This window comes from Phascolarctos cinereus, unplaced genomic scaffold, assembly GCF_003287225.1.
Source record: "Phascolarctos cinereus isolate Bilbo 61053 unplaced genomic scaffold, phaCin_HiC Scaffold_5;HRSCAF=322, whole genome shotgun sequence".
Lineage (NCBI taxonomy): Eukaryota > Metazoa > Chordata > Mammalia > Diprotodontia > Phascolarctidae > Phascolarctos > Phascolarctos cinereus.
The window spans coordinates 441,359,474-441,386,618 of record NW_027555958.1 but is presented as its reverse complement, the minus strand read 5'-3'; the positions used below and the strand labels follow the sequence as shown (position 1 = coordinate 441,386,618).

General features: G+C 37.8%; 1 protein-coding gene across 2 annotated transcripts in view; it reads right to left on the bottom strand.

Moving 5' to 3' along the window:
- LRRC8C (leucine rich repeat containing 8 VRAC subunit C) overlaps positions 1-27,145 on the bottom strand; it is a 103,836-nt gene that overhangs the window by 22,815 nt on the left and 53,876 nt on the right. Inside the window, exon 2 of one of the 2 annotated variants that reach the window (XM_020988781.2) lies at positions 16,553-16,694. In XM_020988781.2, the coding sequence (XP_020844440.1) occupies positions 16,553-16,690 (138 nt within the window). In that variant the 5' untranslated portion in view covers positions 16,691-16,694. Of the gene's footprint in view, positions 1-16,552; positions 16,695-27,145 lie in introns of those variants that run through there. The other variant, XM_020988779.2, reaches the window with a different exon arrangement.

Below are 27,145 nucleotides of genomic sequence, written 5' to 3'. Positions count from 1 at the left end.
TTAAGTATGTATGATGTTTAAGAGACATCCTCAGCTTTATTCCTCCACCAGCATATTGGGTTTTGGTTCCTCTCTCATAGCTATATGATTATTTATTTCTGTGTAGTTTTTGCAGCGTTTCCTAATGTGTTGTTGTTCAATCATTCGATTGTGTTCGATTCTTTGTGACCCCATAGACTTGTCCATAGGGTTTTCCCGCAAAGACACTACAGAGGTTTGCCATTTCCTTCTCCAGCTCATTTTACAGATGAGGAAACTGAGGCGAACAGGGTTAAGTGACTTGCCCAGGGCCACACAACTACTAAGTGTCTGAGGCCAAATTTGAACTCAGGTCATCTTAAGTCCTGGCTAGGGACTCTATCCATTGCACCATCCAGTTGCCCTGCAAATTACAAGGAGAGGCAACTAAAGGTTAAATACCATTATCCTAACTGAGACAAGTCAGGGCTGTTCAGGGCTCTTGTTTTTCTGTCTAGAATTCCAGTCACTTGATTATGCTCTGCCCCACACTTAGTCTAGTATGGCACCAAAGGGGCTGGACTCCAAATTGTTAGGAGACAGGTATAAGCATGAGGAATATGAAGGAGGAAAGAAGACATGGTTCACTTTTGTCTCACAAGACTTTGTATACAACTATCTGAAGCAGGTCTTCTTTGCTACATTATTTCCTAATAAATTTCATTTTTTATATCACGAGTATCCTTTATATCACAGTATCTTTCCCTCACCAGAGAGCTACCCCATATGACAAATCATATTTTTAAAGAAAAAAGAAAAGGAAAAGAGGAAAAATCTGATTTTCATAATGTAGAATTTTAAAAAAATCTAAAAATATGGACAGTGTGCAACACTTTTGCAAAAGGGTGGGAATTGGGAGTGTCTTCTCACGTCTCTTCTTTTGAGCCTTGCTTATTCTTTTAAATTTGCAAAAATTACTTTTTATGTCTCTCTGTGTGGTTGTTCTTTCCACTGACATTATTGTTATTATATATATATATATATATATTTTTTTTTTCCCCCCTAGGCTCTGCTTTCTTCACTCTGCATCAGTTTATGCAAGTCTTTCCATGCTTCTGTGTTCATCACATTCATCATTTCAATGATATTCCATTACATTCACATATCATAATTTGTTTAGCCATTCCCCAATTGATAGGCATCCATTTTGTTTCCAATTCTTTGCTACCAGAAAAAAAAAGCTGCTATAAATATATTGACATAGATGAGAGCTCTCTTCTTAACAATAGTCTCCTTAGGGAATAAGGCCATGGGAAGAATAATGACACCTATCTCACAGGGCTGTTGTGAAAATCATAAGACAATGTCTGTAAAGAGTTTTATAAACTATAAAATTCCTATATAAAGGTTAGTTATTGTTATTGTAATTATTATTATTATTATTATGGAACTCAGGTTTTTTCTCCCCAACATCCATCAAAATGCAATAGAAACTTTTCTATAGGAGTATATGCAGTAGCTGGGAAGACACCTGAATATTAATGGAGCAACTGAGTAAGATTCCAGGAAGGAAAAAAAGAGAAAAAAACTATATCGTAAGTGTTAGTCCATGCAATGGGGTGTTTGATACAGTCCTCATGTTTATTTTTTTGGGGGGGAAAGAGGAAGTTAAGTACTTTGAAATGAGAACCAGAAATTTCAAACAGTATGAAACATGACTTGAAAATCAATTTCAATTTGCACATTTAGTTAGAATGTTGAGCCAAGAGTAAAAAGGCAGAATTGCTATTCCCAGAAATTCTGCTAAAGAAAATGGGGGAGAGGCTAGGAAATTCTATGGGAGTTACATTTCCTTCAGTTAGGAGGTACAGGGGGCAGCAACATTCCAGCTTTAGCATTCTAGCTTTTTCTTGACAGACAAAAAAACCTTAACCTATCAATCACCTGGAACAGGGGTTATTAACCTGGGATCCATGGATAGATTTCAGAAGATCCATGAAACTGGATAGAAAAAACCCTGCAACTTTATTTTCACCAACCTCTAAATAAAATTTAAAATTTCTTTCAAGTATTTAAAAACATTATTCTGAAAAAGGAAAATAACTTATTTGTACAAAAATATGTATAGCAACTCTTTTTGTGGTGGCAAAGAATTGGAAATTGATGGGGTGTCCCTCAATGGGGAAATGGCTGAACAAGTTGTGGTATATGATTGTGATGGAATACTACTAGTGCTATAAGAAATGACAAGCAGGATGGTTTTAGAAAAATCTAAGAAGACTTACGTGAACTGACAAGAAGTGAAGTGAGCAGAACTAGGAGAACATTGTACATAGTAACAGCAATGTTTTAAGAATAATCAACTGTGAAAGACCTTGCTACTCTGATTGAGACAATGATCTAAGACAAGTCCAAAGGATCCGTGATGAAAAATGCTGTCTATCTCAAGAGAGAAATGATGAACTCTGAGAACAGAGTGAAACATACCCTATTAATTTTCTTTATATTCCTTTTGTGTGTGTGTGTGTGTGTGTGTTTTCTTTTGCAACATGGCAAATATGGAAATATGTTTTGCATGACTTCACATGTTTAATCAGTATCATGTTGCCTGCCTTCTCAAAGGGAAGGTGTTGGATGAGAGGGAGGAAGAGAATTTGGAACTCAAAATTTTAAAAAAATCAATGTTTAAAAGTTTCTAAAGTGTAACCGGGAAATATTTAACAAAATAAATAAAATGTTATTCTGCAAAGGTTATAGTCCTCAGAGCACCAAAGGGCTCCATGACATGAAAAGAGTTAAGAATTCATGACCTATAGGGAATTTATTGTTTCTTCAAAAGAAAGAAGGAAAGACAGAAACAAACGAGTGAATGAATGAAGAGAGAGAGAATGAGCCTAGCTTCTCACAAGTCCCTATCAACTCTTAGCACTACAAGGAACCTATGAATGCACAGAAGGGTTGAGGGAGAAGGAGACTGAGAAGAAAAGGTGTTGCTAAAACTAGCCTCTCTTGATGAGATCCTAGGGTTGTAGAAAATTCCAAGATCAGGAGCTATAATTGTATATAAAATCCAGTTTCTGCTCTACTTGGTGTCTCGGTACCATAGGGACCCTGAGCTACAGGTTTTGAAGTATTCACACTCTTTTGTCAACAGAACAGAGAACTCTCATTGGATTGACAAAGAAAATTCTCAATATTGTATAGCAATGCCTTACATTATTAATTTGAAGGGGAAGCTATGTGTTGCTAAAATCTATAATGTCAACAAGAGTAGTGCAGAAAATCCATAATAATGATCTGAGAGAACAAATGTGTTTCCTGTTAATTGCCCATAGTATTGAAATGGTGTCACCAGATGATCTAAGAGAAGTCTTTTCAAGAACCATATTGCAGAATCACAAAGATCGGAGGAAAAAAAAGAAAAACTTATTCATTCTCTTCAAGAACTGCTATTCTTTACATGAAAATAGTGCAAAGAATGATGAACCACCATGAAAAGTTCTAGGAAGATGAAAAGTAAATGGTTTGGTCCAGGCATCATCACCCTAAGAATAATGTTATTTATTAGTAATAGTATATATATAATATTACATATAATTATAGTAATAGCTAATATATAATAGTATAATAGCTAATAACAGCTACCATTTATATAGCAATTTAAGATTTACAAAGCCCTTTATAAATTTTCTCTTTTGATCTTCAGAATAACCCTAGAATGTAGGCACTAATATAATTGTCCCCATCTTACAGGTGAGAAAACTGAGGCAAAAGTTGAAGTGACACAGCTAGTATATGATGACACATTTGAGCTCAGGTCTTCCTGATGCCAGGCCCACTGCTCTATCCACTGAACCACCTAGCTGCCTTAGAGGTGGTTTAGTAGGATTATGGATGGAGGGCTGACTCTACAGCCAGGAAGACTTAGGTCCAAGACTTTTTGTCTCTGGTATAAAGTAGCCATGTAATCCTGGGCAAGTCATTTAATCATCCAGTGTCTTTGGCAATTCTCTAAGTCAGAGCTTCTCAAAGTGTGGTCCTGTTTTCACAGTAATACTAAGATGTTTTAGTTTCTAATATGGTAAACATTGGTAATCCACATAAACAAAAGCTCTTTGGGTAGTCATCAATGATTCTTAAGAGTGTAAAGGGGTCCTGAGATCAAAAAATGTGAGAACAGCTTTGCTAGGTTACAGAGGACTGCCCATACACTTTGGTAGAAAGAGATCCCATATGGGTGAAATCACAGGTCTAGACAAAAAATGAGAATTAGCACATAATGATAATGGTAGTAAACTCATACAGTGTTTTTACAGTTTGCAAAGTGTAACCAGTAGCATGAGTCAGTGGGAAGAACACTGGCTCAAGTCAAAGGAGCTAGGTTCAAATCCTGCCTCTGACACTTACCACTTGCATGACCTGCCTCCACTTCTCTGCGCCTCAGTTTTCTCATCTGTAAACTGATCAAGTTGGACTAGATGGGCCTCTGAGGTCCCTTCCAGCTCTATGAGCCTATGACCTGGAGACGTTCATAGAGCCAGTATTACCATTCCCAGTTTAGAGATGGTTGTTTCTTGTCTACTGTCCCACAATAGGTAATTGGCCTATCAGAGTTTTGAACCCAGGTCCAACCTGTGGGTATATTCATTTAAAGAGATATTAATAAAAATTTTAAAAAATTTGCCTCTCTTAACATTTATATTCAAATGTCCTAGCCTACTTCTTTCCCAAGACTTGAGCAGAATGCTGAATTATCCTGGGCCCAGAGAGATTTTATCAGCATATGTATAAACCTGTCCTAATTCAGGTTTTATTTTAAGCATCCCCATTAGCACCCTTTGCAATTTCATCCACACTCTGAATTCCAATGTATAAAATATGCCCATGCAAGTGAAAATTTCTGAGCATCCTTTCATGAGGCCAAATCTGATCTGGCAGAAGGGTAAAATGTGGGAGCCAACTATCTTCAGTGTGCAACACTAGTTTCTAATATCATCTCTTTTGAATTACTCAAGAGCTCACCAATGGCCTGATACTTCCTCTCACTCCCAAATTCCAGGGCTTTAGATCCCAGGGCTTCTGAGGGTCTATGGTGACTTCTCTGACAGAGACGTAGAAGCTGACCTGGATTTGCATGAGAATCTATGTCAGGAATCAGGATCTCAGAATAACTTTCTGGAATAAATTGTGACAGGGACCATCTGAAGCCTGTGAGGGCCAAATCATCTAAGGTAGCCTTGAATTATTTCAATGACTTTTTTTTTAATGAAGAGAGCAGGAAATACCTTTCTTCTGTTGAATTCATAAGGGTAGGCCCTTTGGGGCTCTGTTAGGGTGGACGTGTCCTAGTTCCTATTTCCATTTTAGAACATCTAGCTATATTTGGTAAGAGTCTGGGTTGTTTTGAATTGGTTGTAAGAAGATAACCTGAAATCTCTGGGAAAATGGAGGAATAGGTCAAAACATTCCAAGCTCTCCAGATTTCCTCCACAAACAAGACAAAACAGTGCCTCAGAGTAAAAACAGAAGGGCAAAAATAAACAAAAGTTGGGGCAGAGCAGTGATACTCCAGAACAACTGGAGAAGACCTGAGGAAAGACCCCCCAGGGATAGAGGCTCAGCCTGAGTGGAGTGCAAACACCTTCAGGATATCTCCACTGAAACAAAAAACAAACTGTCATTAGTAATTGGGTAGTTCTAAAGGAAGATTGGGGACAAGCTGAGTATGATGTGGTGATTTTAAAAAGCAAGATAGTGTTAGAAAAGGAAAAAAGAGCAATTATCTCAATACAAATGAGGTGGGAGAGGAAGAACTGATACAGAAGAATCAGGTAGGGGTGGAGGGCTGATAATACTGGAACCCTACTCTCATCAGATCTGGGTTAAAAAGGAAACAACATATACATCTAGAAGGGTATAAAAGTCTTCTAAATTAATAAAGAAATAAGAAGGTGAGGGTACAGGATAAGGAGGAGGGCTTAGAAGGTGTATAGATTAAGATGTGGGAGGGTAGGGGGAGAAGAAAAGGGAGGGACTCTTACAGGTGTGGACAGAACGAGGAAAAGGAGGATTAGGGGAGAGGATAAGAGATTCTTTAAAAGGGTGTGGAATAGGGAGGTAGTGGTTAGAAGTAAACTAGAGGAGGGATAGGGTAAAAAGAGAGGCTGAGAAGGGCAATAGTGGAAAAAAATAGGGTGGAGGGAAATACACAAATAGTAATTATAACTGTGAATGTGAACGGGATGAATTCACTCATAAAATGGAAACAGCAGAATGCGTTAAAATTCAGAATCTGACAATATGCTGCTAACAAGTAACATTTAAATATTAAAATAAAGGGCTGGAGTAGAATGTATTGTGCCTCAGATGATGCAAAAAAAAAAATCAGGTATAGTAATCATGATATCAGACAAAGTTAAAGCTAAAATAGATCTAATTAAAAGTGATAAACAGGGGAAACTACATTATGATAAAAGGTACCATAGATAATGAAACAATAGCAATACTAAACTTATGTGCATCCAATACCATAGCATCTACATTTTTAAAAAGAAACATTAAACAAATTACAGGTAGAAAGAGATAGTAGTACTATATTTGTGGGGGACTTTAACCTCCCCTTCTCAGAACTAGACAAATCTAACCACAAAATAAGTAAGAAAGGAGTTAAGGAAATGAACAGAATTTTAGATAAGCTAGATATGATAGACATTTGGAGAGAACTGAATGGAAATAGAAAGTAATACACCTTTTCCTCAGTGGTACATGGTACCTTTACAAAGACTGATCATTTATTAGGGCACAAAAATTTTATAGCTAAAAGCAGAAAAGCAGAAATATTAAATTCTTCCTTTACAGACCACAATGCAATAAAAATTATATTTAATAAGAGACCATGGAAATATAGGAAAAAAAACTAATTGGAGATTAAATAGCCTAATCTTAATGAATGTATGGGTTACAGAACAAATAATAGAAATAAACAATAATTTTATTAAAGAAAATGACAATAATGAGACAACATATCAAAACCTACAGGATACAGCAAAAGCAGTAATCAAAGGAAAATTTTTCTCTCTGAGGGCTTATATCAATAGAAAAGAAAAAGAGCAGACCAATGAATTGGGTAGGCAATTTTTTAAAAAGTTAGAAAAGAACAAATTAAAAATTCCCACTTAAACACTAAATTGGAAATCCTAAAAATTAAGGGTAAAATCAATAAAACTGAGTGTAAGAAAACTATTGAATTAATAGACAAAACTAGGAGTTGGTATTATGAAAAAAATCAGTAAAACAGATAAACCATTGGTTAATATGATTAAAAAAAGAGAAATCAAATCACTAAAATCAAAAATAAAAAAGATGAATATACCACTAAAGAAGATGAAATCAAAGCAATTATAAGGAGTTAGTCTGCCCAATTATATGCTAATAAATCTAACAACTTAAGTGAAATGAAAGAATATTTACAAAAACACACTGCCTAGCTTAGCAAAAGAGGAAATAAAAGATCTAAATACACCTATTTTAGAAAAAGAAATTAAAAGGGCAGATAGGTGGCGCAGTGGATACAGCACTGGCCCTGGAGACAGTTGAAATCCAGACTCAGACACATAAGACTTACTAGCTGTGTAACACTGGGCAAGTCACTGAACCCCAACTGCTTTGCAAAACAAACAAAAAAAAACACAAAACCAGGAAAAATAGATCTAGAGAAAGAAATTGAACAGGCTATAAATGAGCTTTCTAAGAAAAATGTACCAAGACAAGATGGATTTACAAGTGAATTCTATCAAACATTTAAAAACCAACAAATTCCAATATTAAATAAATTATTTGGAATAATAGGCAAAAAAGGGATCCTACCAAACTCCTTTTATAAAACAAATATGATACTGACACCTAAACCAGGAAATGTAAAAACAGAGAAAAAAAATTATAGACTAATTTCATTAATGAATATGGATCCAAAAATCCTAAATAAAATATTAGCTAAAAGATTACAACAATATATCACAAAAATTATACATTATGACCAAGCAGGATTCATACCAGGAATGCAGAGATGGTTTAACATAAGGAAAACTATTAACATAATTGATTATACAAATAATAAAGGTAACAAAAATCATATGATAATATCAATAGATGCAGAAAAGGCATTTGATAAGGTACAACACTCATTTCTATTAAAAATACTTGATAGTATAGGCATAAATCAGGCCTACACAACAGATGGCCCACAGGCAACTTGGGATCCACCAAAGTACGGTTGCCACTGCACACTCCTGTTTGTCACATGACCTGCAGCAACCAACCTTCATCAGTCTGTCTCTAGTCCAACCTATCTGCGCCCTGAAGCACTTTAGTCTATTTTAATTTTGGCCCCTACCTGTTGCCAAGTTGTACAGGTCTGGCATAAATGGACCTTTCTTTAAACTGATAAGAAGCATTTACCTAAAACCATTAGCAAGCATTTGTAATGGGGATAAGCTAGAGGCCTTTCCAGTAAGATCAGGTGTGAAACAAGGATGCCCATTATCATCATTATTCAATATTGTATTGGAAATCCTAGCAATAGCAATAAGAGAAGAAGAAATAAAAGGAATCAGAATAAGGAATGAGGTAATAAAATATTTCTTTTTGCAGTGATATGATAATATACTTGAAAAATCCTACTGACTCAACTAAAAAAGTTAATTGCAATAATTAACAATTTCAGCAAAGTAGCAGGATATAAAGTAAACCCACATAAATCATCAGCATTCATCTCTCTCTCTCTCTCTCTCTCTCTCTCTCTCTCTCTCTCTCTCTCTCACCAACAGGATCCTCCAGGAAGAGATAGCTAGAGATACTGCATTTATAATAACACTAGTCTAGACAGTATAAAATACCTGAGAATATACCTACCATAATAAACCCAGGATCGATAGGAATAAAACCATAAAAAAAACTTTGCACACAAAATCAGATTTAAATAAATGGAGAAATATTAATTGTTTGTGAATAAGCAGGGCCAATATGATAAAAATGACATTTTTACCAAAATTAATCTATATGTTCAATGATATCCCAATCAAATTATCAAAAAATTATTCTATGGAGCCAGAAAAAATCATAATGGATTCATTTGGAAGAACAAAAGGTCAAGAATATCAAAGGAACTAATAGAAAAAATGTAAAGGAAGGAGATCTAGCAGTACCAGATCTTAAACTCTATTATAAGACAGTAATTATCAAAACTACCTGGTACTGGCTAAGAAAGAGAAAGGTAGATCAGTGGAACAGAGCAGACATAAATCTACAGCAGCAAATGAATATAGTAACTCAGTGCTGGACAAATATAAAGGCTTAAGTTTTGAGGATAAGAATTAATTATTTGGTAAAAATTGTTGGGAAAGCTGGAAAGTAGTCTGGCAGAAACTGGGCATAGAGTGATAATCTTACAGCACTTACCAAGATGAGGTCAAAATGGATACATGATCTAGATATAAAGGGAAATATTACAAGAAAATTTGAAGACTGCGGAACATATTACAAATCAGACTTATGGATAGGTGAAAAATTTATGAACAAATGAGAGACAGTGTTGTGAGATGTAAAATGGATAATTTTGATTACATTAAATTAAAAAGGGTTTGTACAAATAAAACAAATGTGGCCAAGATCAGAAGGAAAGCAGAAAACTGAGGGAAAAAATTTATAGTCGGCTCCTCAGATAAAGGTCTCATATCTCAAATATATAAAGAATTTTGTCAAATCTGTGAGAACGTGAGTCATTCCCCAATTGATAAATGGTTAAAGGATATGAATAGGCAGTTTTCCAATGAGGAAATCAAAACAATTTATAGCCATATAAAAATATGCTCTAAATCAATAAATTATTGATTAGAGAGATGCAACTTAAAACAACCTTGAGATATCATTTTACATCTATCACATTGGCTAAAATGATAGAAGGGGAAAGTGACAAATGTTGTTGGAGATGTGGAAAAATTGGGGCCTTAATTCATTGCTGGTGGATCTGTGAGCTGATCCAACCATTTTGGAGAGAGATTTGAAATTATGCCCAGAGTTATTAAACTGCCTGTACCCTTTCAGCCAGCAATACCACTATTAGGTCTATTTCCCAAGATGATTAGGGAAAATGGAAAAGAACCTACATGTTCTAAAACATAGCAGCTCTCTTTGTGGTGGCAAAGAACTAGAAATTGTGGGGATGCTCATCAATTGGGGAAATGGATAAAGAAATTGTAGTATATGTTAATGATGGTATTACTCTGCTATAAGAAATGATGAGCTCAATGATCTTAGAAAAGCATGGAGAAACCTTCATGAAATAATGAAGAGCGAAATGAACAGAACCTAGAGAGCATTGGATACAGTAACAGCAGTACTGTTTTAAGAACAACTTTGAGTAACCATGTCATTCTATTATAAATATCCAAATTAATTACAAAGATCCTATGAAAGAAGATGCTGTCTGAATTCAGAAAAAGAACTCACACATGTGTATGTATATATGTATACATGCATATGTATATATACACATATATCTATATGTATCTCTGTGTGTAAATACACATATGCATACATACAGATTTATGTCCAATGGAAGGGATCTCAAAGTTTGGGATGGGAGTAGGGAGAGAAAAAAAAGAAAGTGACATGATAGCTCTGTTATATATTTTAAAGGAATAGCAAGTTGTAAATAATAAATCTGCAATTTCAGGTGCAATGCTGTTTTTCTACCCCACTTTGTCATGGAAATGCTTGTTTTATTTCTTAAGTTCAGAACAAAATAAATAATTTTTTTTAAAAAAGCTAACATTTTCCCAGAAAGCAACAGGCTGACCTCTTAGGATTGCATCTATGACATGGATTGTGATTAGTTTTGAATGTTTATATCACAGATCTGGGTGTTTAGCCAATTGGTCTCTTAGCCTCTCTGAACTATGCTGCATGCTTGTCTACTTTTACATGAATAAGAAGTTTTTGACTTAAAATTAGTGTGATGCTGGGAACAGTGTTTTCTACAGCAACTTTGAAAAGAATCACTTGTTTAGAAATAAATCAGCGAAAAAGAGTTCAGAGTAGATTTTTTCTACTGGTCCTGTAGAGAGCAGAATTAGGAGCAGTGAGTTGAGGTTTCCAGGAAGCCAATTTAGGCTTTATGTAAAAAAGATCTCCTAACAACTAGAAATAATCAATAGTAGAACAGGTTGCCTCAGAAGGTAGTGAGCTCCGTCTCACTGGAGGTCCTCTAGCAAAGATTAGATGGGACCAATTGTTGAGTGTACTGTAGAAGGCCTCTTGTTCAGAGATGGGTTGGACTAGATTGGCCTCTGAAATTAAGATCTGAAAGTTCGTGAAATAGCCCATAGATGCAATGCCTCAGCTGGCAAAAATGAAAACTATAATGATAAGAAGTATCAGAGTAGGAAAGTCAAGTCAATAAGCAATGAGTAAGTGCCTACTGTTTGCCAGTTACTATGCAAAGTGCTGGCTGTCACTTTTGTGACTTCAAAGCCTACCCTTGACACAAGATGTGATCCTGAAGGTAGGTCATGTCTTAGAGCTTGCCACCTCATCAATCAATCAACAACATTTGATTTATTAGTTATATAAGAACATTCTAATGTTATCAGAAAACATGTATCATTATCGTAACATTCTAATGTTACCATAAACAGCTACCATTATCATAACATTCTAATGTTATCAGAAAACATGTATCATTATGGTAACATTCTAATGTTATCAGAAAACATATATCATTATCACAACATTCTAATGTTATCAGAAAACATGTATTATTATTATAATATTCTAATATTATAAACATGAATCCTTATTATAACATTCTAATGTTATCATAAAACGTATCATTATTATAATGTTCTAAAGCATGTGTTACTACTAGAATATTATTATAAAACATTCATCAAGCACCCATCATATCCTAGCCGCTGTGCTAGGCATGAAAAATACAAAAACAAAACACAAGAAACTAGCACCTACTCTTAAGAAACTTACATTCTCTGGAGGGAAATAATACATAAACATTTAAGTATAAAAAAAGCAAATGGACTCATAAAACAAGGATAATCATTGTGCTGCTTATCTCACAGGGTTTTGAGGCTTTAATTAGATAATGCATGTAAGGCCCATTGCAAACCATAAAGCTCTATACAGATGTTAGCTATTATTGTTATTAATTTTGTTGTTATTATCGATTTACCAATACTGCCCTGGAAGGTGTAATTTATCAAATGGTATCCTATATGAATTAGCAGGTGAGCATTCCATTACTGAAACATTTTGCCAATCAATAATTAAATGTCTTTACCAAGCTTCTATTTAATAAATGTAATAATAGTAATTGACATTTACATAGTGCTCTAATATGTGGAAATCATTTTACATACATTATCTCACTGGTATTCACAACGCCCCAGTGAGGCAGGTTCAACAGATATTATTATTATTATCATCCCAACTCTTCAGAGGGGAAATGCAGTCTCAGAGAGGCTAAAGGGCTTGCCCATGGTCATATAGCTAAGTTTCAGAGGTTTGATTTGAACCAAGTCTTTCTATCCAAATCCAGCACTTTATTCACTATATCACCTTGTGTTTTAACCAACTTTACAAATAAGCCAAAGTATTGCAGTATTTCTATTTTTACAGATGGAAAAATTGAGTTCTAGGGAACAGCTCTGACTTGTTCAATAAATGCCAACCAGAAATGGGAACAGAAGTCTACTGGTCCAAGTCATGGCCTTAAAAAGACTTTGTTGGCTAGGAAGGCATCATCATTAAGTCCAATTTTATAGGATGATTTCGGCAGAACTAAAATTAAAAGCCTCTATTATATATCTCCCCAAGTGGCACTGATTCCTCCTGTAAGCATTGTGGGTAGTTTTATTTTCCTTAGTAATTTTGTATTCATTTTGACTTTATTCATTTATCCAAGTGTCATTGGGAAGCTATCCTTCTTGGTCCCATCATCAGCTTTCATGTATTGGGTTGACACTAAATCTAATGCACTATGAATTGGCCCAAGGCCATTCTCACTACTAAACCTTCCTTATCTTCATGTTATAAATACAGTATAATATGTGTGACCCAGTATACCACTGGGATCGTTCATAAAGAGGACACGATTTGTTGTTTCCTCTGCAGCTTCATTCTAATAGAGCATGCTTGCAAATGTCCACACACTGGTCCAAATCAGCACACCGTTGCCAGCATTTGTTGGCTTACATAAACAATTCCAGACCTATAGGAAAAATGATGGCAACTGGTCTGCTGAGCCGGAACAGACCACAGAGGACAGGACAAGGTCAGTAAATACTCAGACAGGACAACACTTTGACATAACCCTGGGCAAGGTCAAAAAGAACCAATGGGAACTGCACACATACATTCAGCTGATCCCTGTTATCATCAATGAGTTCCTTTTGTGTATATCTGCCTGCCTCCCAGCTGGCTAAAAAGAGAGGAGGAAAGGGAGGCTCAGAGTTCTCACCTTCATGAAACTAATTAGCAGAAGTGACTCATTTTTACCTGCTGTTGTCTATACTACTTCCTTAACACTAGCTCCTTCTATCATTTCTATCTAGCACAGTGCCTTCAACTCAACAAACATCTGGAGACATCTGACTCCCAAGGGCATCACTAGAGCCCCATCATTGCAAAATAGCAAAGACCGCAGTCTTCGACCTGAGTGCAGAGCACACTAGAGGTGCCCCCATATGAGCTCAGGGACTCACAGAGACTGCATCGTCTCCCTCCCCTCTCCCCTGTGGTAATGTGGATAATTAGAGGGCGTTCTAAGGAGGCCAAATCTGCAGGATTTGAAGGTACTTCTGGACCCAAGGGAGATCTGTTCTTTAAATCAATGCTGTAGACTTCAAATAGAAACAGGCCCATACTAAGGATTCCCGAGGGTGCATACCGGCTTACTTTTAAAATGTTAACAATATCTATGTTTTATTGTATTTTTAATTTATTTTGTCAAACGTTTCCCAATTATATTTTAATCTGGTGTTGAGGGCAGCAACTGCCTTATGTTCAGTTGTGTCTGACTCTTTGTGACCCCATTTGGCAGAGATATTGGAGTAGTTTGCCATTTCCTTCTTCATCTTGTTTTATAGATGAGGAAATGGAGGCAAATAGGGTTAAGTGACTTGTCCAGGATAACATAGCTAGTAAGTGTCTGAGGCCAGATTTGAAATCAGGAAGATGAATCTTCCTGATTCCAGGCCTGGCAATCTATCCACTGTGTCACTTAGCTGACCTTGTGTTTGACACTCTATTTTCCTAGGTAATCTCCTTGAATTTCAGTGTTTCCCCCAATAAACGAGTTCTTTCTTATTTATAGGGTTTCTACAGAGCCTCCCTAGGCTCCATTTCATCTTGTCATCGGAAAAGCAAATAATAGGGGATGACCTGGAAAGAATCCTGGACTTGGACATATGAGACTTATTTTCTAATCCCAAACTCCCCTCTAACTGCCTGACCGTAACCATCTCTGGGCCTTGGTATACTCATCTGTAAAAGGAGAGATCTGGATGAGGTGACTGCTAAGATTGTTTTTACATCTAAAGTTCAATGACTCCATCGCATCTTAAGCAAGTTCTGTGGGTTGTCACATATTCCTGGCAGAGTGACACAGTGACAAAGGTATTTACAGGTGGTGCTGTTGGCACACGGATGGTACATAAGCTCTCTCAGGGCAGGGACAGCTACTTTTTTCATCTTTGTATCTCACGAGCACTTAATGAGGTCTAGTGTTGTACTGGCACCCAAGGAAGGCCTTTATCCCACTCTCATCCCTATGGAGATGTGATAAAGGAGAGAGAGTGCAGACTCTGATGCTGACTTGCTGTGTGAGCCTGAACAAGTGACTCCACCTCTCTGATGTCTCCTCATTTGTACAATGAGGGGGTTGGACTATATGGCCTCTGAGGACCCTTCAAGCTCTGCATCTGTGATCCCAGGATTTGTGAGAAAACAAGGACACAAGACTCATAGTTCCAAGGAGCAGACAGGAGTCGATCTGTGCTGCCAGAGGAAGTGTCTATACATGGATGAGGTCACAGTGCCACTTGAGTGTGGGAGCGCTCGAGTTAGTACTGCAATAGTACAGCATAGAAGGCTACTTTGAAAGTCAGAGCTTAGAATTCACATTGGGCAGAAAGGCATTCATCTGAGCAGCCAGGTGGTGCAGTAGATAGAGCACTGGCCCTGAAGTCAGGAGGACTTGAGTTCAAATCCGGCCTCAAACACTAACTGTGTGACCCTAGGAAAGTCACTTAACCCTGATCACCTTTAGAAAAAAGAAAGAAAGCAAAAGAAAAGTATCCCATTTGAAAGAAGGAGTGTGGCATAGGAGGAAGTGGCTGGATTTGAAGTTAAGGGATGCGAGCTCAAACTCTTGCTCTACCAGAAGGGGGTGGGGAGGATGGTTATACCAGGTAGCGCATCTAAGGTTGTCCCAACTCTAAATTTATGATCTCATGATTCTATGGTCTAAATTCAAGAAGCGAATTATTTTAATTTCATCATTCAACAATTCTTAAGATCAGGGAGGTTTTTGATGTTTGTTTTAAGAGCAAAACAAAAAAGAAAACCTCTTTCAGTTTCAGTGAAAGTGTATAAGAACATTTATTAATGATCTCAGTGCCAGGGCTCCAAGGAGGCTCATCAAGAAAGGCTCAGCTCCCCGCCATGCAACAAACAGGAACTAGGTAAGGAGCAAGAGCTAAAGGAAACATGTAAAATGGGACTCTGGTAATTCTTTGAAATGCTTTCTTTTCATTTCAGAGAAATATGGGGAGATGCAAGGAGAAATGAGCAGAACCCAAAGAGTGACATGCACAAATGATGGCAACAATGTGAAGGATCACTAAAGATGATCTTGGATTGCAGATCATGAATTATGCCTCCCCCCCTTTTATTCAGTCAACTAGCATTAAGTGTCTACTATGTGCTAAGCACTGTACATACAGAGAAAGGCAAACAGAACAGCCCCTGCTCCCAAGGGGTTGACTCAGTCTAAGGAGGGAGGCAACATGTTGACAACTACGTACAAACAAATATGTACAAGAGTCCAAGAGGGGAGGTGCTAACATTAAGAAGTCCCAGAAGAGGATTCTTGCAGAAAGTAGGAATTTAGCTGAGATGTGAAGCCAGGGAAGCCAGGAGCTGGAGATGAGAAGGGAGAGTGTTCCAGGCAGGTGGCACAGCCAGTGAAAACACTCAGCCAGGAACATGTGAAAAATTGCAAAGGGGCCAGTGTTACTAGAAAGCAGAGTGCTTAGAGGGGAATAAGCGGAGAAGAAGGGAAACTACTGGGGTATGGTGTTATCATTTCATTGTGGGTTGTGCTCACTGTATGGAGTTTTTGCTTAACTGTATTTGTTAAAAGAAAGGGTTCAATTTTCAGACAGGGAGAGTGGTAGAGAGATAATATTTCTGGAAATGATATAAAAATATAAGGCACCAATAAAACGTATTTAAAAGAAAAGAAAGTTTCCTTTGTTAACGTGTCTCCCATCCCTGGATTTATGTTATGGTTTTATTTACTTACTTGTAACGTACAGCCAAACACACCAATCATTAGCATGACCACAGAGAGATATTCTGTAAACACATCCCACCAAGGTTTGAGTACTCTGAATGCAGGCTGCTGTTCAGAAAATTGCCTGAATTCCGTTACCGGAATCATGATTCTGAAAAAGAAGGAGAAATACAGATGAGTTTAACCAGTGAATCCATTTCCACATAGGTAAGGAAAGCTGAGCGCTGCAGAATTCATGCTTTTGAATAGTGGTGCTGAAGAAGACTTTTGAGAGTTCCTTGGACAACAAGGAGATCAAATCAGTCCATACTTAAAGAAATTAATTCAGACTATTCACTGGCAGGTCAAATACTGAAGCTAAGCTTAAATCCTTTGGCCACATAATGAGAAGACAGGACTCGTTGGAAAAGACCCTGATGTTGGGAAAGATTGAAGGCAAAAGGAAAAGGGGATGGCAGAGGGTGAGATGGATGGATAGTGTCATGGAAACAATGAACATGAACTTGGACAGACTTTAAGAGATAGTAGAGAGTAGAAGAGTCTGGGATGCTAGGGTCCATGGGTCTGGGCACAACTGAATGATTGAACAACAACAAATAGGTAACTCTGATGTTTTTCATTCATTAGTGATGAAAATTAAGTTTTGTAAAGGTCATATTCATGTAATATGTAGATTCAATTAAAAGCTTACATTTATTAAACATCTGTTATATCTATTTTGTATAAGACATGCAGTTAGATCAGTTAATTTTCTGGTGAACTTGGTCACGTAGATCTATTGTTCAAAATGAGGGAGAGAGGGAGGTCCTATACTTTCACTGGTATAAGGAATTCCTGGAAACAATTTTTTTTTTTACCAATGCAGTCTCACAATCTATAGTCTTAGCTGTCTTAGAAACTGAGAAGTTGTAATTTGCCTGGGGTCACACAGATCCAGAAAACTGATGTTCAAAAATATTCAATAACGTTATATTAGTAAAGACACTGGGTAGTAATTGCTGACACCTATGTGGTCCCTTCCGGTTCACAAAGTGCTTTACACACACTAGCTTATTTGGTCTTTACAAAAGCCTGGAGTAAGGCAAGTACTACACGTTCTACTACTCTCCTTTTACAAATGAAGACACAAGCTTGATGCCAGTGGTCACACTGCTATGGAGGTTCAGGGCCAAGATTTGAACTCAAGATATCTCCTAACTTCCCAATACACTGTTCTTTCCACATTACTCCACACATTATTTCATTTGGACCTATAAACACTTATCATTGGTTCTTTAATTAAAACATTTTTCAATGAACAAAAATCAATTTTCTCTTCTGCCACCAAGAGTTTCTGTCCTTCATAGACTTAGAAAGTCTATCCATCCTGACCTCAAGAAGCACTTATGCATTTTTCTAAAACCTTTAAGATATAAAACAATCTCTTATTTTCATTATTTGAGTAAAGCTTCTCACCGTCTGACTCCAGCCTACCTTTCCAAGCTTATTTCACATCACTTTTCTTTCATGCACTATTGTGCTGCCAAAGGTGACGACTTTTAGTCATTCTACTTTCGGTTTCTAGACTTTGCACAGGCTCCTCCCCAGGCCTAGAATGTGCTCTCTCCTCTCACTTCTTAGAATCTCTATTAAGGCTCAATTCCTCACCTCCATGATATTTATATTTATCTTGTATACAAACTTAACCCTGTTTGCCTCAGTTTCCTCATCTGTAAAATGACCTGGAGAAGAACATGGCAAACCACTCCAGTATCTTTACCAAGAAAATCCCAAAAAGAGTCACAAAGAGCTGGACGTGACTGAAACAACTGAACAATAATAACAAACACATTTTATATTGACTTCTCTATATAAATTTTTGTTTCCCTTCAACAGAATATAAGTTCTTTGAGGGCAGGGACCGTCTGTTATGGGTACCTAGTTTAGTGCCTGGCACAGCCAGCACTTATAGCTTTGGAAGAAAATGCCACTTTTTTGAATAAATGAATGAATTGATTGGACATTATTGATACTGTATAGCTGTTGCGTCAACACAAAATAACATATTGCAATGTATTTTTAATTGTTACACATTTTCCAATTACATTTTAATCTGGTTCAGGCCCCACTTAGGAGTTTTGCATAGGCAGCAAGTTTGATACTTCTGCTGTGCAGCACACAATGCACTGCACTAGACACTGAGAGACAGAATCAGAATCATTAAGCATTTGTCAGGTGCCTGCTGTGTGCCAGGCATGGTGCCTACTGCCAGCAATATAAAGTAAATCAAAAGAAAGTCCCTGACCTCAAGGAGATTACAACTGAAATGGGGAGACAATACATAAAAAGAAACTGAAAAGGGAAAGGGAGGGGAGGTTCCCCCAAGTAAGAGGAAGGAATGATGAAGTCAGCATGGGAAGTGAGCTAAGGAAGTGAGAGTTTCAGGGTTGATCTTATTTTGCAGAATGATGAGTCTCTGGAGATGATGAAGTTCAGGAAAGCAGCCAGGTGAGAACAGTTGAGGAGAATTCCATGGCTATTCTCCTTAAATGGTAGAGGATTAGTTCCCAGATGTCCACCAGGATCGTACCCTCTCCAACCAAAGGGAGCTGGGGGAGATATGAAGGTAGAAAGCTTTAAAGAAATACAGGGAGTTTCAGAGACTACTTTAGTTTTATCTTATATTATGTGGCATGATGGGTTTTGATTTGCTTTTATTCTCCTGTTAGTGATCTCCAAGGACTGTCCACGTTCCCAATGTCACCAAAAAGTTCAGATTAGATTTATTTCCATTCAGTTTTCCCCTGAGGCCCATACTGACTTCTTTTCATCTTCACAAGGAGTCAAATGCTTATCCTTGTCTTCAATTAATAAGTTAGAGATGGTTCAGAAGTAATCACCAAAGTGAGTGGTCAGGTTCCACCAAAATTACCTATCCCAGTCAGTCTCCTCACAACTAATGCTGACATCCCCAGGTGAAGAAACAAATGGCAAACTCCTCCAGTATCTTTGCCAAGAAAACCCCATGGGCAGCATGATTCCACAGTCTGTGGAATCATGAAGAGTCAGTTATGGCCAAACAACAACATCAAGGACTACCCTCTCAGACCAAGAAATAATTACAACTTAGTGAGTCTTGAAACCAACCTAAATTCTCACCTGTCTCGAAGCTCTGGAACTGCCTATTTAAGCTAGACGTTACACTCCGCTGGTAGAAACAAGTCAATGCCTTTATAAAGTTCTCTAACACTGCTTCTCTTGAGTGTCAAACTCTTCAGGAAAAAAAAGATGGCAGACCCAACCACGTCACTTTCTGCCCAAGAAAATGCAGTGGCTCCTTGACGACCTTCAAGAGAAAATGAAAACTCCTCTGTGGGGTATTTACAGCCCTTCACAACAACATAGTGTGGATGCCAGCCTTTAAGTAGACTGGGAAGTAGAAAAACAAAAACCGAAAAAGCAAACCTCAAGACTGTACAAAGTCAGCCAACCCAGAAACCATAGAACCCTAGGCAGAACATGGAGCCTCTGTTTGCTCCAGGGACTAGATTACTCGTACTCACTCCTGAGTCGTTTTCTACATATTCACATATGCCTTGCAGGGCCATTACAGCTACAATTTATTGCTTTTTAATCACTACTCAGTGGGAAGCAAATGATTTAGCTCAATTTTAGGTCATCATTTCACTTTGAGTCAACTAGGATCTAAATAGTCTTTCCCTCCATTTCAGGTTCTGTATCTTCTTGAAAATTCCCCTTCATCACAAGTATAAATGATTGTGGTTTTTTCCCCTTTTTCCTTTATCTCAGCCTTGTTTACCCAATGCTCTCTGAGGAATATTAGCTCCTTTATGCTCTTGTAATTTTACAGGCCTTGGGAATTCCCTCCCCAGACACAGATAGCATCCTCTGTACAACTGAGTAGCTAGTAGACAGCTGCCTCCCATGGGTTGTAAGATGCCCTCCAACCTCACAATACCTCTTAAATCCCTCACTTCTTTCCAGGCTCAGCTTAAGCATTACCTTCTATAACAAGGGTTCTTAACCTTCAGATTATAAACGTGATTTTTTCAAGCATAATTATTTTCCATTGCAATGATTTATATTTTACTTTGTGCATTTCAAAACATTATTCTGAGAAGATGTCCATAGGCTTCAACAGACTGCAAAAAAGAGGTTACATAATCCTTTTCTGATTTCCCCAGTTGCTAGTACCTTCCTTCTCCCCTCCCTAACTTTCCTTATCTGTAAAGCATGGCCTCTAGGGTCTCTCCCTAGGTGATTTCAAATTTATGATCCTATAGGATGAGCCCTCCATTTCTTGGTATCTTGTCTATATTTACTTATTTGTGTGCATGTTATCTTTCCAGATAGACAGTAAGCTTCTTGAGGGCAAGGACTGGTTAATTTCTTGTTTCCGTAATCACAATGCCTAGAACAGTGCCTAGTACATAGTAGATGCATAATAAATGCTTGTGGGCTGATTTATTGATAGTGTTTGAGAGTTCTATAAAATTTCTTTAAACTTATTATTATTTTGTTTCTAAATTGTATTTACTTACTTATGGACTTGTTTTTCCTGATAGAATATAAGCTCTTTGAGGGCAGACTGTTTGATTTTTATCTGGGTAATCCCAGGATCTTGTATACAGAAGGCATTTAATAAAAAAACTTGTTGATTGATTGATATTTGAGAATTGCTCCAGAAAAAACATTTCTCAGGCTGTGACCAACCTGGTGGTGTGCTTTTCCTAATTTACCCACCCTGGTCCTCACATGATCCACATATTAGGCCCATACTTGCCTTTCCAGTTCCCTTTCCAGGGAGTTTACCCTCCCTCTGGCAGAGTTTTCAATAATCCATGGTAAAATCCATGCCATGAGTAGGCATCAAAGTAGGACTTCTGTGAGGGCTCTTAGAAAGGGGGTCTCTCAAAAGACAGTGAAAGGAATCCAGGTAGATGCTTATTTAAGATCAACAAGACTTCATCACTTAATCTACTTTCTCTGTCCCCACTAAGCTTTCTCAGAAAGGAAATGAACCACATTTCCTCTTTCAGTCTAAAATGTTTGTCACTACAAAATGTCATTATGTATATACAACTCATTTTCTTCTATTAAGCATAATAGAAGGTAAAGAAGTAATAACATTTTGTTAAAGAAACTTTTAAGAGCTAAGGTCACTGTTAAAGCTCTCTCCCCACACAGCTCTCCTTTAGACAATTTCTACTCCCTGTGACAAGAAGACTTCTACCCTCTTTTTACTTATCGAGTTTCTACACATAACTTTCCATCACCAATGCTAATGCTAAAAGACGGTTGGGCTTCATGGAAGGCCCAACCTTCTTGCATCTCTGAACTTCTAACTTATTTATGAATGATTCCATATCCATTTTCAAGAAGTTTTCCACGTGTTGCTGTGAGCCAGAGACATTATTCAATGAGGTGGTGCAGTGGGTATAGTGCTGGTCTTGTAGGCAGGAAGACTTTGAGTTTGAATTCTGCTTCAAACATTTATTAGTTGGGCAAACCCTGGGAAAATCACTTACCCACTCTCAGCCTCAGTTTCCTCAGCTGTAAAGTGGGGTTAATAATAACACCTACCTCAAATTTGCAAGCATCAAATGAGATAATATATGTAAAGTTCTTTTCAAACCTTAAAGAAGTATATAAATGTTATTACTATTATTTTTGTAGCTCAATCATATACATACAGGTCAAGAGATCAGCACGTGATAAATTTCTTAACGAAAAGTTACCAATAGTTTAAGTGGTCAGTTATAGAAAACAAAAAAGAATGTAGAGGAACAGTCTATGGGCATATGTAATTGATCTTCCACAGGCATGAAGCCCAGACATACACAGACTAGGTAAAGCAGGTCTTCCCCATCTATTTGGGGGCAGGGTGAGCAACTGAGATCCTGAACTCAAATGAGTGACTTTACATTTAACCTACTGAACTTCTCCAGGTATGAGAGTACAATGCATGTGCCAGGGCAGTTGTAATATGCTTCGGCCGGACCACAGAGCATGTGGATAATGTGAGAAATGTCTGTAATGTGTAGACGAGTGTCAGGTTGGGGAAGTCTGTGAATGCTAGGGAAGGTATGTGTTCCTTAATCTGGAGCTATTAAGGATCCACTGAAGATTTTAGAACAGAAAAGTAATTAGCTCTATTAATCTAGAAATAAATTTGGTATATAAATATGACATAATTATATATAAAAAACATATTATATATATAATATATGTAACAACTATATCAATATAACATGATTGTATCTATAAAAGAAGAGAAATTCTTCTGACAGTAGTAAGAAGGACATACTGGAGGAGGCAGGGAAAGGAGTCTGGAGGGCTTTTAAAGAAACGTTTGCAAAAGTCTAGGTAGGTGGTAATGAGACTTCATGTAATGAAGTAATGAGGCTGGCAGTGGGACAGATGTGAGGCTGCACACAGGATCGACAGGATCTGATTGGCCGTGAGAGGTAAAGAGAAGGACGCTTTACTTAAAGAAGAGCCCAAGATGGGGATGAAGGGATAGTGTGACACAGTGAAACTATCACTGGATGTGGAGCCAAAGGTTCGAGGTTCAAATCTCAGCTCTGCCTATTTGACCTCGGACAAGTCATTTAAATCTCAGTGTCTCAAGAAGAGAGTTGAACGTGAAGCAGAATCATGGGGTAGAAGGAACTTCCACCTAAGAGAGGGATTCAGGCTCACATGTCAGCACTTCTCAGCTCAGTGACCCTAAGCAAGTCACTTTACTTCTCAGCTTCAGCCTTGGTTTCCTCATCTGTAGAATGAGAGGGCTACATTAAATGATATCTAAAATCCCTTCCAATTCCAAACCTAGAATCCAGATTCTTCTGACTGGGTCATTCTATTTCCACTTGAAAGATCACCATCCATACACAGTAGTAGGTGGTGTGTCCTTTCGGGGACTAGATCTGTGCTTTCTCCCAATGAGCTACACCAATTATTTACAAAAAGTTGCACCAGTTTACACAACCCGAAGTCTCAGGGAGTTGCCTGGGGCCGCTGAAGAGATTATGTAGCTGAGCAGGATCACACAGCCAGCTTGTGTCAGAGGGACTTGAACTCAGATGTTCCTGATTTGGAGGCTGGTTGTTTGAGAGTAGTCATAGTAATAACCAAACAACCGCTGATGTTCAGATAGCACTTTAAAGTCTGCAAAATATTTTCACGCCCACCATCTCATTAGTAGCTCTCAGATGCTGCAATTCTGGAGAAGCTCTGCTACCATATTCCACCCCAGGGAGGCAGCATTGCCCACGCAGGACACACTGACCTCTGACCACCTCTGTGTCTCTCAGCAGAAAGGGACCCTTTAAGAGGCTACTTCAAGTCCTAAAGCTGAAATTAGAGGGAGGTTAAGGGAATGGGGAAGGGAGTGGAAAGGGGAGACTGAAGAAGTGGCTGCTCTTCCCCTCAATTTGTCCCAAATGCTTCATCAATCAGAATACAAAACTAAAGACAGGCACACAATAGCATCTATTTACAAAAGGGGCCAAGTGTCACCCCCAACTCACCAACCAAGAAGGCAAAGGAATACCTTGTAGAGACAAGGAATATGGATCTGTGATTGCATTGATTTGGGAACTCCCAGGTCAGGTAACTCTCTCCACCAATGCAGGCTTGCACCTTCTCTACAGCTTAACAGATGGCTCCAGAGGAGAAAGTGAGGCTAGTGACTTTGCATAGCCCTCCCTCACTTAAATTCAATTCACCTGCATGTCATGGCATCACCTCCTGAATGTCATGGTCCCCCCCCCCCCCACCGTTGGAGAATGAAGGACAAATAACAACAGCCTTAGTGAATTGCCTAAAGCAGTGAGAGGTTAAGGGTCACACAGCCAGTATATACCAGAGGCCAGACTTGAGCCTTCCCAGTTCTGAGGCCAATTCTCTATCCATTACACCACACTGCCTCTCTAGATACAAACTGCTTTACCTAAGAACAAACTATTCTCATTTGAAGAAAAATGACTCCATCTTATCCTAATCACAAAAAAGCACACATAAATACATAATCAGCCCCTTCCAAAGTCTCTTGTCCAGTGCTTCATCCTAGGGTGGAGCTGTCCCAGGGCTCCTCTATCAGCAAAGCACAAATCCTGTTGGCTCCTTAGGACTGGGAGAAGTTTTCAGTACTAGCTGAGTGACAGACCATACTACTTGTCATCTGAGGTGGTACCAGCCTAGCTAAATTCATGAAGGCTCCCTCTCCAGAGGGCTGGCCACCGACTAACTGATACATCAGTCCACTTTTCCAATCAGATCACAACCAACCGTCTATTAGGGAATCATGGGAGTTCAAGCAACGCTCATATCCCTAGAATCATGGGTGTATCCCAATATGTATATATTTGCATATACAAATACGTATTTGAATTTGGATGCCATTCACATGGCAGTTGGGGTTTTTTTTAGATATCTTCCTGAGACTAACATAACTATTAATCATTGTATTAGAAGTGAAAATGGTGAACAGATCACAGAGGCATTTAGAGGTAGAAAAGACCCAGAGATAACCATCTAATCCCACCATTTGATAGGTGAGACAAACTGAGGTCCAGAGAATTAAGAGTCTTAACAGCTAGTTCACAGCAGAGCCAGGCCTACCACCTGGTCTCCTAACTCTATGTAGGACTCATTTAACTATATCATAATACTATATACTTGGACACTTTAGATCTACAAAACCATCACTTCCAATTATGTATCTTCATAGATATTTTTGCCCATTTCTTTTATTAGGTTTAGAGGGACAGCACTCTGTCATTAGTAAGTTAACATCAGATTTAAATAACTCTTAAGGCATAATAACCTTAAAACCACAGAAAAGTACAATTTTAGAGTTTGAAGGGGCCTTTGAGGTCATCAAATTCAACCTTCCACTAAATATCTGTCTTAAGACATGATAAGCAAGGTGTGATGGGCACCCTCACAGGTATACCACATCCAATAACATGGAAGTCATTACCTACAAAATAACCCATTTTCAATGTTTGACATGTTCTTTCTTATGCTGAACTGAGCTGAAATCTGCCTTCCATAAACTTACTCTTGGGTTCTCTTTCTGCCCACTGAACCAACACAGATTCCCTTTTCTTCTTCAAACATCTGAAAGGACCCCTCTTCCCAAACTGAATATTTGACTGAATGACTAAGTCTTAAGTCTTTGCTGTCCTCAGCTCCAACAACGGAGCCTAGTAAGATGAGGCTTCCACACCCCTCGTCATTCTGGTCATCCTTTGGTGAAAATTTACCCTCTAGTTTGTCCTATGTTGGTATTCTTCATCTCATTTCTTTCCTATCCCCCTCAAAATTTTTGAGAGAATATTTATCATAGTACTTCCTGTAAACACTTTCAAAGTCTTTAAGGACGATGTGATATTTCATTCTTGACATCACCACGCTTGTTTGAAAAACCAGTTGCTGGACTTATGGATGAATGACAGTTTGTTTTTCAAGTGAAGCAGGAAATGTGGTTTTTTAAAAAAATAAGATTTAAGGTACAAAATACAGAATATAAGAAACAAAATACAAAAGATACAAGCGGCCCAAGGCCCAAAGCTTTCCTTACTAGTAGTAATTCTCCATTTCTTGACGCTGACAAATAAAATAAAATATCTATTCCGTTGCAGCTGGACGATGATCCATTATAACAATACAAACAACATCCCCCAAAAGCAATTGAGGAATAGATGGAAGAAAATCAGTAATTATTTATCATTTCAATTTTAAGATTCACTGATATTTGAAACAAAGCATTCTGCCACAGTCATGAAATAAGCATGCCGATCAATACATGTTTTATGTCTCAGCTCAGGAACTAAGAAGAAAAACAAATTATAACTGCTTCCCAGGTCAGAAGCAACACCCTATTAAGAAGTGATGGACAGAAAACAGATTCAAAAATCAAAGTATTACACGCAAAATAATGGGCAGGGATGTTTCTTTCTTGAATATGGTGAGAGGTCAGAAAAAGTTTTTCCTTTTTTTGTGTGTGTATAAAAAAGCTTCAAGACTATGCATGGCTCCCTTCCTACAAATACTGCACCTTCATCCTGGATCCTTTATGTAAGATGACAGCTTCTACCATTTGGATTCAGAAGGAATGGGTAAGATGAGGTTAAGTCACTTCCTATTAGTCTAATCTGAAATAAGCATTTTTCTAATGAAAAGGAGTATGACCTCATGTTCTTTTTTTCCTCTCACATCCATATTTGACTTGTTCCTAGAATTCCTTTTATGCAATGGTGTCCAAGCTAAGTGAAATGGATGAATATCTACAAAAATATAAATTGCCTACATTAACAGAAGAGGAAATAAAATGCTTAAATAACCCCATTTTAGAAAAAGAAATTGAATAAGCCATCAATGAACTCCCTAAGAAAAAATCTCCAGGGCCAGATGGATTTCCAAGTGAATTCTACCAAACATTTAAAGGACAATTAATTCCAATACTATATTAAACTATTTGGGAAAATGGGTAAAGAAGGAGTCCTACCAAAATCCTTATACGACACAAATATGGTTTTGAGACCTAAACCATGAAGAGCAAAAACAGAGAAAGAAAACTACAGACCAGTTTTC